Source organism: Plasmopara halstedii, assembly GCF_900000015.1.
Source record: "Plasmopara halstedii genome assembly, contig: Scaffold_658, whole genome shotgun sequence".
Lineage (NCBI taxonomy): Eukaryota > Oomycota > Peronosporomycetes > Peronosporales > Peronosporaceae > Plasmopara > Plasmopara halstedii.
Window position 1 is genome coordinate 951,222 of NW_020187575.1, and position 13,283 is coordinate 964,504.

At 45.3% G+C, this 13,283-nt stretch overlaps 6 protein-coding genes across 6 annotated transcripts; 4 read left to right on the forward strand and 2 right to left on the reverse strand.

Moving 5' to 3' along the window:
• Positions 1-419: 419 nt before the first annotated feature.
• PHALS_13359 (transmembrane proteins 14c protein) lies at positions 420-724 on the forward strand (the record flags this gene model as incomplete). The annotated part of the gene is made up of 2 exons (XM_024729102.1): positions 420-436; positions 469-724. The coding sequence occupies 2 exons, from the start codon at positions 420-422 to the stop codon at positions 722-724; spliced, it is 273 nt and encodes a 90-aa protein (XP_024579513.1).
• A 98-nt stretch (positions 725-822) lies between these two features.
• Positions 823-4,127, reverse strand: PHALS_13360 (inositol hexakisphosphate and diphosphoinositol-pentakisphosphate; the record flags this gene model as incomplete). The annotated part of the gene is made up of 3 exons (XM_024729104.1): positions 823-1,844; positions 1,908-2,165; positions 2,237-4,127. The coding sequence occupies 3 exons, from the start codon at positions 4,125-4,127 to the stop codon at positions 823-825; spliced, it is 3,171 nt and encodes a 1,056-aa protein (XP_024579514.1).
• A 235-nt stretch (positions 4,128-4,362) lies between these two features.
• PHALS_13361 (uncharacterized protein) lies at positions 4,363-5,271 on the forward strand (the record flags this gene model as incomplete). The annotated part of the gene is made up of 1 exon (XM_024729105.1): positions 4,363-5,271. One exon carries the CDS (start codon positions 4,363-4,365, stop codon positions 5,269-5,271), a length of 909 nt encoding a protein of 302 aa, XP_024579515.1.
• Positions 5,272-5,547: 276 nt separating this feature from the next.
• PHALS_13362 (Protein phosphatase 2A regulatory subunit A and related proteins) lies at positions 5,548-9,245 on the forward strand (the record flags this gene model as incomplete). Its single annotated transcript, XM_024729106.1, has 14 exons — positions 5,548-5,610; positions 5,677-5,856; positions 5,926-6,267; positions 6,330-6,467; positions 6,521-6,603; positions 6,664-6,730; positions 6,795-6,955; positions 7,019-7,160; positions 7,233-7,424; positions 7,498-7,786; positions 7,857-7,887; positions 7,974-8,776; positions 9,114-9,173; positions 9,241-9,245. The coding sequence occupies 14 exons, from the start codon at positions 5,548-5,550 to the stop codon at positions 9,243-9,245; spliced, it is 2,556 nt and encodes an 851-aa protein (XP_024579516.1).
• On the forward strand, positions 9,245-9,991 carry PHALS_14687 (uncharacterized protein). Its single transcript, XM_036407561.1, has one exon. The coding sequence runs from the start codon at positions 9,476-9,478 to the stop codon at positions 9,653-9,655; it is 180 nt and encodes a 59-aa protein (XP_036263254.1). The 5' UTR covers positions 9,245-9,475; the 3' UTR covers positions 9,656-9,991.
• Positions 9,992-10,051: 60 nt separating this feature from the next.
• On the reverse strand, positions 10,052-12,352 carry PHALS_13363 (uncharacterized protein; the record flags this gene model as incomplete). Its single annotated transcript, XM_024729108.1, has 2 exons — positions 10,052-11,114; positions 11,199-12,352. The coding sequence occupies 2 exons, from the start codon at positions 12,350-12,352 to the stop codon at positions 10,052-10,054; spliced, it is 2,217 nt and encodes a 738-aa protein (XP_024579518.1).
• Positions 12,353-13,283: the final 931 nt, after the last annotated feature.

A 13,283-nucleotide genomic window follows, 5' to 3' on the forward strand; every position in this document is an offset into this window, starting at 1 on the left:
CAGCCTCCGTAGAGCTGCGCCCGCACTCAAATTTTCTTCATCCGCCTTGCTACTTTTGAGGACGCGCTGGGTGTAGCAATGAATACAGAGCACGCTGTGGTACTCTCAGATATTACATACTAGACACTTTACACTCCGCACACACTACATTTAGGTGCTGGATTAAAGTCACCAGATCCGTATCTCATTTCTATAGCTGTAATATTTATAAGTCAATTACGGTTATTAAAGCTTGGGCCAACCAACGAGTTCTTTTAGTCTGACCGAAAGACTAAGAAATGCTTTGAGTCTGACCGAAAGACTAAGAAATGCTGCGTTACGAAAAGCTACTTTACTATGTGAACAACCAAAAATTAATACAGTAGATTAGAGAGAAGCGTATAACGTATAGCAGGTAAAAAATATTGAGTACTTTCGGAATGGCACAGCATCCAACGTACACGATGGTGGTGTCTTCGGCTATCTTAGGACAAAAAGCGTTCCATCACTGGTAGCAGGAGTGACACTTAGTGCAGGCTTCGGCTTTGCGGGCTATCTGCTCCAAAAGGGCGAGACGACCGACGGACATGGTGTGGCACTGCTTGTGTCCTCTATTACCATGGGTGCTATGGGTTTGCGTGCAATGCGCACGAAAAAGACACTCCCTGCTTCAATCGCGTCGCTTGGGGCAGTATCGACCGCTTATCATGCGCATTGTTTTACGAATTGGCTTGGTCAGGAGTAAATAGTGAGATTACGCAGATTTCTAAAACTTACAGACGAAAGTATTTGCTCGTACGCGTTAATAATAATTGAGAACTTATCGGCACCGATGAATTTTGGCTAAACAGACGAGCTCTGGACGGACGAGACACAAGTCGCAAGCATGTCTTCAAACATGACGCCAGTCATATTCTTAGTGAGGAAAATCATGTCCTCCACTCCATCTGCACCGTCAGGTGAGTCTGCTAAGCCGTCCTTTACACCCGGGGAAAAGGAGATTTCAACGCGAAATCGGTCCTCACTATCTTCTGGCAACGACGGGGTTTCGAAGACTCGGATCACGATGTGCGCGAGGTAGTTAATCTCGGCAACTCGGTCTAAAGCTCGTCGACTGCTATCAGAGATGAGCTTTGACTCGCGATAGACGTACTTGCGTTGTGTCATGTGATCATTAACGCTGATGCCCATGCGTTTTAATATTTCATTGCTGAACTTCTCTTGCTCAAGCGAAATATCGTATTCGTCATCTTCGCCGCCTTCATGCCTTGCGCGCCATGATGGGCATTGGAAACGCAGGACATTCAACAACGTGTGTAGATGGCTCTCACTCGTAAAGTACAATCGCGTACGAATCTGAGTCCCAGGACTTTTGATACGCAATTCTTTTGCGTAGGAAGGGTCCAATCGGTATCCGTGGTGCTCGATATCCTGATCACCAGTATCAGCCGTGCCGTCCTCGACAACGTCGCTATTGCCATACAAATTTCCTGATGAGAGAGACACGTGTTCCTGTTCGGCAGATGCTGACATAACAGTCACAATATCTGCTCGAATTTTTGCGCATAGAGCTTGCGAGACACGGTTGCCAATGGATTGTTTCTCCGCGATGTCCATGCCATATTCTTGTGACACGTAGCACCGCGCAAGAGCCTCAGCGAGCTTGAATAACTCGAGACCACATTTCCATCTTACGCATGAGTTGTGAAGTAGATCATACTTAATACAGTCATGAACATCAGGTATTTTGCTAAGATTAAATGTATCCGTCTTTGACGAGTAAAAGTCGCGATAGATTTTATCCCAGCGCTCGAACATGAGGGAAAAGGTTTCACCCATGCAAAGGGGGGTTACTTCATCAGATTCTGCTATGAGGTATTTCAATTAGTGTTTAGTGAGTACCTCGGAATCAATTTTACCAAACTTACGTTTATCTTGAACACGTTCAGCAATTTCAGCCCGAAGCTTGCGAACAAGTTCCAACAGGCTAATCAACGCTTCCTTCGGATTGCGTAAAAAATCCAGCGCCTGAATGATTGACTCTGTCTTTAGTGGTGCAATGGCAGCCTTCATCTCGTCCATTGAAGAGTAATCTCGCTGCAACAACGCTCTAAGTTTGACCTTGATAGTCTGCATTTCCTCGTTTGCATCAGCTTGCCCCGAATGGTCCAGCATTTTATTAGCGTCTAAATATTAAAGAAACAACAAAATTACCGACAGTTCATCAACATTATGACACGAAGTGATATACACATACCTCTCCCCAACGTTGTGACCAGACTGACGAGAATAGGAGTAAGATCGCCATCCAGCTCTAAAAATCCTTTTGCAAAAGCAGCTGCTGTCACCTGCACGCGTCCTTCGTCAGATGTGAAGATCTTGAGATCATGACGAAATGTTGAATGTAAACGAAGTAAACCCCCTTCTTCCACTTCGACTGGATAAAGGCTGTTTCTGAACAACTTTCCCAGCTCTTCGCCTTGCTTCTTTCCTCGTTCTGTAACGTCACCTCCCCATTTCAAAATCATAAGAATTTTCGGTTTCACTGCCCCACCTGGAGCATCAGCATATGCAGCAGTGGCAGCAGCATAGCTCTTGTGTGGCTTAAACTGCACTTTGCGATTGATTCCGGAAAATTTCCATCGCTCCAGTACTCGCTTTAACTGCAATAATTTTTCAAAACTGTCTCCACCCTCGACTTCCCACACTGCATCTTTTGAGCCGACACCAGGAGCGTAGGCCTTGATGAGGCTACGTACAAGGTCAAGCAGCTCCTGGAGGTCAGCAACTGCTTTCACCTTCACCTCATCAAACTTGCGTTCACTGCGTCGTTTTTCGTAAAAGTCAATAAGATCTCTTTCCCAGACAATAGTTTTCAGCTTTTGTTTTGGCGTGCGATCGCCATGACGCACGACAGCAATAACGCACCGTAGCTCCTCGTTATTTTCGTCGTCAAGTGCGAAGCCAGTGCTGCTAGCACTAGCGACACTTGATTCCGATATATCTGATCCGGAGCTTTGACGATTTCGAGTATGTTCGCGCCAATCATGACCAGCGACACAGGGCTCTGTAGCGTACTGTGGACACATTTGTGTATTCAGCGAAGTCAGTGAACTAGCACGACGTTGGCGAAAGTACCTTGATCGCAATGCCGAGACTAAATAATTATGCAAAATGAGTCCACAATCATCGTAATATTTTTTCGAGTTTTTAACAAAGCTCCAACCATTCACGTCACAAACGTAAGAACTGCCTCGAACACGCAGCAGATCAAGCCCGCAAACTGTTTGATGGAAAGCTAAACACACTTTCCTCGCCATTTCCTTTTCGGTCGAGTTTAAAATAACTGGATAACGAACTTCTTTGCCCGCTGAGTCGCGTAAAACGCGACCATCAAGCACCGGCGATTTACGGGCTTCTGCATGCCCATAACTTGACCCAATTGTGTAGACTTTGACGTCTGTTCCTTGCGTATTCAAAAATTCTTCGTAGATATACGAAGCGTCTCGTCGAACATAATTAACGTCGGGATAAAATTCACTCGATCGATCCCCGATTTTACGAAACAGACGTTTGCTGCCACCGCCGGCACTTGTTGGATAGTAAATATAAATATTGTGGTCCTCTGCATTTGCTGGTTTCTCCACAAACGGCTTATTGATGCGTTCACCGTTCACTTCTACATAGTTTTCGTGCTCAACAAAATCATCTTGCTTGCCTCCAGGTATATCACGATTTACAATGACATGACGCGGGACTTGAATATTATGTCGCGTAAGCAGCGCGTAGACCTTGCGACGGTCAAAAAGTATGTGTTGCATGCTCAGGTCATTGACTAGGACGGGACGAACACGACGCACGTACTCCTCAGCCTTTCTCAGTGGAAAACCTGCTGAGTAAAATGAGATAAGTGCATCACATACTGGCCACGTTTCCACAGGACAATTGAGTATTGTGTTGTCGTCAAATACAAACACATCGAACTGCCGCTTCTTTTCCAAGCGCCGCAGTATCTCGCGCATAGGCTTCGAGCGCGTCTTTTTCTCCATAGCGCACACACCCACTACGTACTTGGATACGACTGGATGTGGTGAACATGGAGGTGACATAGCTGCTGGCGTCACTGGAAGTGACTTGGTTCGTTCCATGAATATAGAAACTAGTGGTTTATTACAGGACTGATCTTTTCATGTTCGATAGGGTGGGATCAAACAACTGTCCAATGAACATACGGGTACTTATGTGCCAAAAAGAGTAGATGAATAAAATTTCTAGGAACGAACGACCATCCATCTTTCACAGGTCACGTTTCATGAATCGTCGCTATCTAAAATGGTACTTGGGGGTGTCTAGTTGAGCATTACTTGATCGTGAAGGGAAAAAATGATAGAAAGCGACAACAATTCAAAGTTTGCGGTTGAGGTGCGCGTTCTACGTGAGCAGCTTCAAGCTCGCGATACAGAGGTGACTTTGCTTCTGGAGCAAGTGGCAGCGTTGACGACGCAGCTTCACGAGACATCGGGTGAACTTGAATGTCGCATGACTTTTGTGGCTGACGCCGTCACCCGTATCGATGACCTTGAGTCACAGGTTGCCGAAGCTAAGCGCGGTCTCTTAACACACGAAATGCAGCTATTTGAAGGTCGTCAACGAGAAACAGCGCTCGAAACGTTGTTGTCAGGCAAAGAAAAGCAAGCCGAACACTGGGAGAGCGAGATCCATCGAAAGGAATCCGAACTCGAAGTTCAAAAGGCTGCAGAACGTGAATTCAAGCTACTAGTTGAGATGAAAAACAATGATGTGCTAGCTTGGAAGGCGAAAGCGCAAGCAGTCATGACCGTAGTAGATGAGCTAAAGTCGCATATTACGAATGCTCGCACAAAGAAGCGTGAAGTCATAGCCACCTTGCGTCAGCAGATTGGGTCTTGGAAAGCTCGGGTAGCCAAACGCGAGTTGACGATTGAATCGCTGCAAAGGCGATGCCAAGATCTTGAAAGAGTAGTGGACCGTATCGAGCGGGAGCGTACATTGGAGCAAGATGCACACGAAAAAAACAAACTTGCTTATGATCAGCAAGCGCTGATAGTGGTGCTACGAGAAAAGGTCGAAAAGGCGAAAAAGAAAGAGCAACTTTTACAAACGAAAATTATTCGTTTACGTGAAGAAGTGTTACTCAGCGAATCGCAGCGTGAGACCGACCACCGTCGCCAGGAGCAGCTTGTAGAGGGCAAGGAAAAGGAAGTTGCATTTCTCTGGCAAAAATATGTTGAAAGCTTGAAAATTACTGCATAGATAAACTATACCGAAGAATGTGCTACGGTGGTTTCAAACATTAATAGCTCTTAAAAATAGCACGAATTTAGTGTTCCAGCATGGCTGTAAGGTTTTTGGCCCAGTGCTGAGCCTATATAAGGAGAAGACGCGGCGGGCTAGTCGTGGTAGCATTTTATAGCGGTGGGATTGCCTTGCCAATTTGGTGTGCAAGGCTTGTCGTATAAACCTCCCGGGGGATGAAGAGAAGAGTGTTTGGTGTGTTTGATTACGCCATTTTTCGTTATTGTTTTTAGCATGGAAGAATTGAGTTTTTTCAATGAGCGAGAGGCGGAATGCTTTGAACGTGAAGACACACTGGTATTGTCTATGGTGGCGAAGAAAGTGGTCTTTGACGAGACAACTAATTTTTAGATTCTTACGTAGTCTTTATCTGATCTCGAAAAGCTTAATGTTGACGAAAATATGCCGGAAATGGAGCGTGTTGAAAAACTTTTGAAAACGGGATTGGATAAGCAGAAGATCAGCATTTTTAATACAATACCAAAGATTCTAGCAAACAACAATTCAAAGGAAAATCTGAGTCTTCTTTTGAACTGTATGAAGGTGGAGTGGCAAAAATTGGAATGCTTTGTTGATAATGATTTGCTTACTTTGTGTTGAATTCATTTCCAGGAAGTTTGGCAAAAGTACGAATCGGAGTTGAATGCAAATTCTGCGGTTTTAAGTGAGCTTTTTAGAGCACTCGCAAGCTTATCTTGCACAACAGTCGATGGAAAAGCATTACGCTTTCCGAAGGTCACATTTCACGAAGAATATGCACAGCAGCTGGAGGCGTGCTTGGAAGAAAAGAAAAATGCAGTGTTTCTCCTGTCGGAGGAACAGGTTATTAAGTTACTTGTTCCTTTTGCGCTCGACATTATTGCTGAAATCCAGCAGAAGGATCAGGCCGAGGAAGCAAGCTTGGCACTTGTTGCACTTTTACCACGTGTCGGTACTGCAATAAAAAAAACGCAGGTTTGAATGTTCGATTCAAGTAAGCAGATCAAAAGTTAGCTGGATAACAAAAAATGATGCAGATTCTTCGATTGGCCATGGAGAAGGGAGACGTTTCACAGACTCCTGGATCAAGGCTTATTTGCTGTTTCGTTCTGGGTGCTGTTACTGCATTGAATCTGGTTGCAGCACCAGATATTGAAGGCCTTTATTTTCAAAAGGTAAAAAAAGCCGTTCAAACTTTGTTTACCTTAGCCTAAGTTTCTGGTCGTAGATGATGTCGTTATGCCAAGACACCGATGCTGAAGTTCGCAAATGCATGTGTATTCAACTCGATGGACTTGCACGGGCGATAGGGTAATGTATTAGTTGTGAGACAGCTACTTCAACTTTTGACTGAAAATGTAAAAATCATAGAGAAGATTTCGCGCGTAAGGAGCTACTTTCAGAGCTTTTGGAGCTGCTAAAAGACGAAGAGGAGCAGGTCATTTTTTAAGCGGTTAGGCAGTTCGTTCCGTCGTTTACACGTCTGCTTTTTAAATTTATAGGTCAAGCAGGCTGCATTTATGACCTTGCTGTCACTTGTTGACTTCTTCTCACCCCGTGATTGCATCAAGCAAATTATTCCGGAACTGATCTGTATAGCTGAGTCGATTCCTGCCTACCTTGTCCCGTGTCTAGCTGAGCGATATGGTCAACTTGTTACTAGGTTAGCCTCACTTAATTATCTTGGAAAAGATACTGGCCAAGTCTTCTTACAAGGTTACTCAAGACTTTGTTATCACGAAGAATTCGAAACACGTCAATTTTGCGCGTATAATTTCCCAGCCATTGTCAAAGTTTTTGGGTCGGCATATGCATCAATGTTGATGGACGACCTTCTACTTAGGCTGGCTAGCGATTCAAGTGATGAAGTATTTACTCTAATTTTGTACTGGTGAAAATTTGAGGAGCCCTATGGTTAATAATACGATCGGTTGTTTTAGGTTCGACAGCATATAGCCGCCGGGATGCATGAAGTTGCTGTGCTTATAGGGCAGCAACAAGCAATGCGGTACCTTAAGGAATCTGCGCTCAATCTGATCAATGATAATTCGCCCATTGTCCAAGGAATGGCAATTTCGAAGTTACCATCACTGCTGTCTGCTATGATCGACCCTGGGGATGAGGAGCAGAAGGTAGACGATTTCCTTTACATGGCTAAGCAATCGTAGTAGACTCAGCGTTAACTTATTTTTTTCAAATCCATAGACACTAATCATGGAGTTGGTGATCAAATCAGTCATCGAGTACCATGCCATTCTCCCGTCAAGTCGAAATCGAGAGCAGCTCGTATTGCTTGAAACGCTGCAGAATTTTCGGCCCTGGATCTCTGCCACGCAATCGTATGAAATGGTAGTCCCGATCATTTTGGCTTTGCTCGAAAATGGCGCTCGTCCAGTTCAAGTGCTTGCTCTGAAAGTCCTCCTAAAATATATTCGGAATGACAACAATGTCAGTCATCGAACATCCTTGCTCAGCAGACTTCGGACCGAATATGGTCAAGGAAAAAGCTACTGGCGTCGTATCCTTTACCTTGATGCGTGCTTTTACGCTTTGAATGTGAATAGTCGACTTTATTGTCAGCGCAATTTTTTCGAGGTAGCATTCGATCTACTCGGTGACCCTGTGGCCAATGTTCGAATAAAAGCAATCTTACTTTTACCAATGTGGAAAATTGCTCTTAGTTATCTACCGGACCGAAAATTTGTCGATCGGATTGGACAATTCTTGGACGAATCAAAGACTGACCGTGATCGCGATGTTGCGAATACACTTCAGGAAATTCGTCAAGCTGTCGAGGCAAACAATTGTGGACACAAACGACGACTGCAAGACGATATAGACGATAAGCGAAAGTTAAGTGAAGAGGAATTATTGGGGCTTATGAAGGACCACGAAGAATCATTGGTAGACTCGAGATGGTCTACCATGCTTGAGTACACCTTGTTCGTAGGAACGGACGGCCAAGTAAATCGACGAGCTCGCGTTAAGTCATTCGATTTAGTAAATAAATTTGTGAAGCTACCCGGAAAGGATACGGGACGCAATGCAATGAATGTCAATGGGAACATTGGAGGTGTGTATAACATTGGCTCTAAGCCTGATCCGACTAAAATAAAAGCGTCCAGTGCTAAAGCGCTAAACAAAGCTGCGCCGTCAGCTACGACACTTCCAAATTGTGCTTCAGCTCGAGCGGGTCTTGCGAAGATGCCACTAGCAGCCAAGGTCACAAATTTAGGGAGGTCAATAACAGTCGGGACCAGAAGTAATACCGGCCTCATCCGCGCAGGAGTAGGCTTATCGAAAGACACTGGAGGAATCACTAAGATACCAATTATTAGACCTTCGGCGCCTGCCAAGCGTGAAGCGAGTCCATCGACTAGTTTGAAGCCCACGAGTGCCACAATGGTACCAACATCGGGGCTTTCGAGTAGATCAGGTTCAATAGACTGTGGAGTGGGGCCTACAAAACCGCAAAAAAACGTTGGTACAGTAGGACCCACCAAACGTTAGCAACATGAGTTACTTTAAAAGTCTGCCACTCTTGAAAGAATTACAATATTTATGGCTTACCGAACAGTCTTCGACAAACCACAGCATCATTTCGATTGAGTTTGAGGCGCTTCATCATATCTTGGCAGTACTTACACAGACCTAACAAAGAATACTGCAGTATATCTGGCTGGTTCGAATCACAGTAAATAAGGAATTTGGAGAGTGACCTGCTCTCCAGGCAGTAGAGGTGTCAAGTGCCGCCAACAAATGGCCGGAACGATGCTACTAGTGCTACAATGTGCGACTCGACGAGATATTTAAACGCCTAGATGACATGCGGGAAGGCTCAATGTTTTGGCTGGGCTTTTCAGGCAATTCTTCTCTACCAAGTAAGTTCAAAGCCGACTGTCACCAATGTCCAAACTTTAGCTTGAACCAATTCTTCATGTCCAGCAGAATAGAAAGTTCTAGAACCGTGTCGCATGTTTTTTTGATATCGCAGTCGAGATCATTTTCGTGTGATAACGTCGGTGACTTTTTTCGGCAGGCTCTGGTGCTATTCGAATATGTCGCAACCATTATGCACGTCATACAGTTTCCGTGGTCTGGGCACAAGATAGAGCCACTACATTGATATTGGATTATTATTTGGCTTTTCTATATTGTTGATGACTCAGATACAGTGAGCAAAATGGTGTTCAAACTTTCATTGCCATCAAGAACAGTGGTTTCAGCAAAAAGCTTTCACTACCAAATCAGCTTTCATAATCAAGATCCGATATTACGAAAATCAAATCGTAGGCACAATTTCTGCCGCAATTTTGGGTATATAACGTTATTTGGTCTGTATTGCCAGTACATTTATATATGAGACAGCGTCAAACAAAAGAATGCTAATCAACCTAGGTACGAATCGCGATTTAGGCATCTCTACGTGAAGAGGGGGATCTCTTCTTTCTTTTGAGACCCCGCACGGCTTCCAGGAGTTGATAGATATCAAGATGTGAGCTCTCGAAAAAAATATCTCCCTTCCCAGACCAAAAACTCGAAAAACTTTTTTTGGTTGTCTAGGGGTAAAATTAGCGTGCGGTTTCAGTGGTGCTATCTGTTTCTCTTGGTTTGTAGCAGAAGATGCTTAAAAACTAGTTTTAAGGTAGAGTTTCAGATTAATGACACATCGATCGAATAAGCATCATTTTGATTACCTACGGAGGTTAGTATCAAATTGAAATACTGCGTGTGGTAGGATACAGTCACTGCATCTGCACTAAACAACGGCCGTCTCAGAGTTGTTTCGCTTTCGTTTCTTCGGTGCGGGGCTTGGGTCTCTCCCTCGTTGATCGAAGTTCTTCTTTGCAGCAATAGCCATGGCCGTACGGTGCTCTCTACGAGCTTGTTTCGCAGCCTTTGCATCGTCCCCTTGCTGTCTACTTGGAGCCGCGTAAACCGAATCCTCCTGATACTCTTCTGGCACGTATGGGCGGATCTTGTTGTATAGGTCCGCCATTTTCTCGGCGTTGGGTGGCGGAGGGCTTAACTTTTCCACAAAATGGTCCATCATGCGATTCACTTTGACGCTGTCTGTCAATACATCGTCGATTTTCCGTCGTAGATCCTGCTCAACTGGTTCGTCGTCCGGGCCCTTCCTACATTCAACTACACCAGGCTTGCCTTCTTCCATGCTAAATAGTTGGTACTGCTGGACACCGACCAACGTTTTATACAGCTCACTCATTATAGGTTTGTAGCTCTTGAAGAAAGAATCTTCTCGGGAAATGCGCACAGTGGTGTTGGACGTAGCTGAGTCTTTGACAGCGGCAATAATTTGATCCATCGTCCAGCAGTCAGACCTCCCCACGTGCTTTCGAATGTGGCCGAATCCACGGTCACAAGAGTTCTTCGTGTGCCCCTTGACGAAAAACTTGTAGTCAATCCGTTCAAAGACGCCTATCTGCACTTGTGCCAAGAAGAACTTGATCACAAAATTGTTCTTATTTTGACCGGAACAGTTGTCGGCATACACCACGAGACGCTTTTTGCCTGCAGGAAGCAGCACAGTATCGATAAAGTGCTGCAGCATGGAATTTATCTGGTCGCTACCTTTGCCGCTGGTGAACTCGTCGTACAGATAATTGGTTTGCGTTCCAGTATTTTCGTAAAAAATGCCGAATAGACTCACTGACAGCAGCGAACAGAAGTACCACTGCGACGGCGTGGATGTTACGGACGGAATCGTCAAGTTTTGTGAAAAGTCCATGACAAACACCGCAGTATTGTTGTTGCTGCCATCGACTGCCCGAATAGCGGCTTTATCCTTCTTGTATTCACGCCTAAATGTTCATGGCAGATCAATATGATATCAATATCCTCGGTATAAGTACAGATAAATCAAATTGATATCAATGTCCTCGTACCTCATTCGCCGTGCTGACTCAGTATGCTGCCCAAGTTCTTCCGTTTGCTCAGCAGTGGCTCCACGACGCATGCGCGTCTGGTAAATGGAGCACATGTCGCACACGTTTGACTGCGAAGCTCGAATTTTTATTGTGGGGCAGTGCAGAGATAGCAGTTTCCGAAACGTCGAGGGTGCTGGTTCTTGGACACGCAGACCGAGACTCACGTACTTGTGCATCTCATCGAAGAGGCGGTCCCAGGTAAAAGTGGCAGGAATAAGGGTGTAGTCCTCGCGAGAATAGTACTTCTTGACCACTCCGTCCTTAGTCTTTTGCATGCGCACCCTAACAGGGACCACCTCCCCCACCTCGTCGGCAAAACACTTAAACCACTTCACTAACCATACCAAATCCACCTTGGCTGCATTCTTGTTGAGCTTGTTGCCATGTGGTTTAGGTGCGATGTTTCCTTCTCGCACGCGCCTTTTGTAGCGCTGCAGGGTGAGGGGCTGTACCCCAAGACAGCGAGCAAACGAAGGGCGGCACACCTTTCCAACAAACGGCAAATAGTAGTGGAATTTGTCGCGCGCCCCGCTGCCACGGCGCCGTTCAACCGTGTCGGTCTGCATCAGAACCCCGAGGAGAGTTAGAATGCAAGTTGTTTTCTCCGTCTTTGTTAGCTGATCCAGCGAGCAAACAAGCCACTCCAACTCGACAACCTTCCCGTCGAGGCAACCTTTGTCGCACTCGTCCTCGCGAATTAGTGTCGTTACGCACTGCAGAACGTCGACGTCAGTCAAATTGATACTAATGTCCTCCTGGTCATCACCCTCAGTAGCGCTTTCTGCGCTCTCTCCAGTCAACTGCTCTTCCTCCACTGCACCTTCATCATAGCTCCAGTCCTCGTCTCCACTATTGCTAGGCTCTTCGCTGTCCAGCTCCTCGTACTCTTCTCCACTCCCCTCGCTCAAAGCTTGCGCGACAGGCTCCGTGTCTTGGGCTAGCTGAACGTTAGCAACTTGAGAGGCGCCAGGGCTCGCGCAGGATGGCTGGACGCTGGGTGTTCCCACGCACGAAGAATCCGCGGAGGTTTGCGTGGTCGTTGAGGCTGGAACTGCTGGATGGCACGCAGCGGCTGAGGCTCCGAACTGCTGAGAGCGCTGGTCAACTGGCATTCTTAACGGGGACACTGGTATCTTGTTGTGAGCCGCAGATCGAGATCACTTTAGTGACAGTACGAGTTTTCAAAACAGAAATCAGCGTTTTTCTCAGGACTTCCCATAGGTACGAAAATCGATCGGCCATCTTTGGAGGCGATTATCTCGATAACTCTAAATGGTTGATTAGTATCATTTGGTTCTGGGTCGTCTCATATTTATATATAAGCGTAAGGGCTAGACTGAGAGTATACACTTCGAAAAAGATGGTTTTCTTTCAGCAAATCGTACCTACTATGATCTTGTCTGTAAAAGTTGGTACTGCGTCGTCGCATTCCAATTTCCTCGCGCTTCATTGACACCTGCGTCTATGCCCTACGTCATAACCATATTTGTGCTAAGTGATAATCGCCCGTGACTATAAATATTTTTCACCGACGTTTGTGTCCTTCAGCCTTAAAGCATATAGCCTCACGATTTTATGCAGTCGACACCAAACCATGGCCAAAAAGCGAAAATATACAATTATACAGAATACTACTATTTTGTGGTATATCGTGAGCATTTTTAATCATATATTTTAAGGCATCAGCTTCACTTGGAAAACAAGAAATAATAAATGGGCTGAATATTAAGTGGTGAAAAGGGTAAAAGGACCTGTTTCGCTTTATTAACGAATTTTCCCGATTAGAGTTCGGTCTTCTATTTATTAGGACTCAGACCCAAAAAATCCGGATTTTTTCAGAAAAACAGAATATTATAGTGACAATGTGAAAATAGCGATTTTGGTTTTTGAAGTACGTCACAAACTCAAAATAAATACGAAAAACATTCTTAACAATTCTTAAGAAGATACCTCCGACACGGCTTCGCTACCGCGTGTTTGGGTCGATGATGGATCGTAGGCGTTGTGCGTGGGAATTTATTCCCCGAGGACATGCTGAGGGGT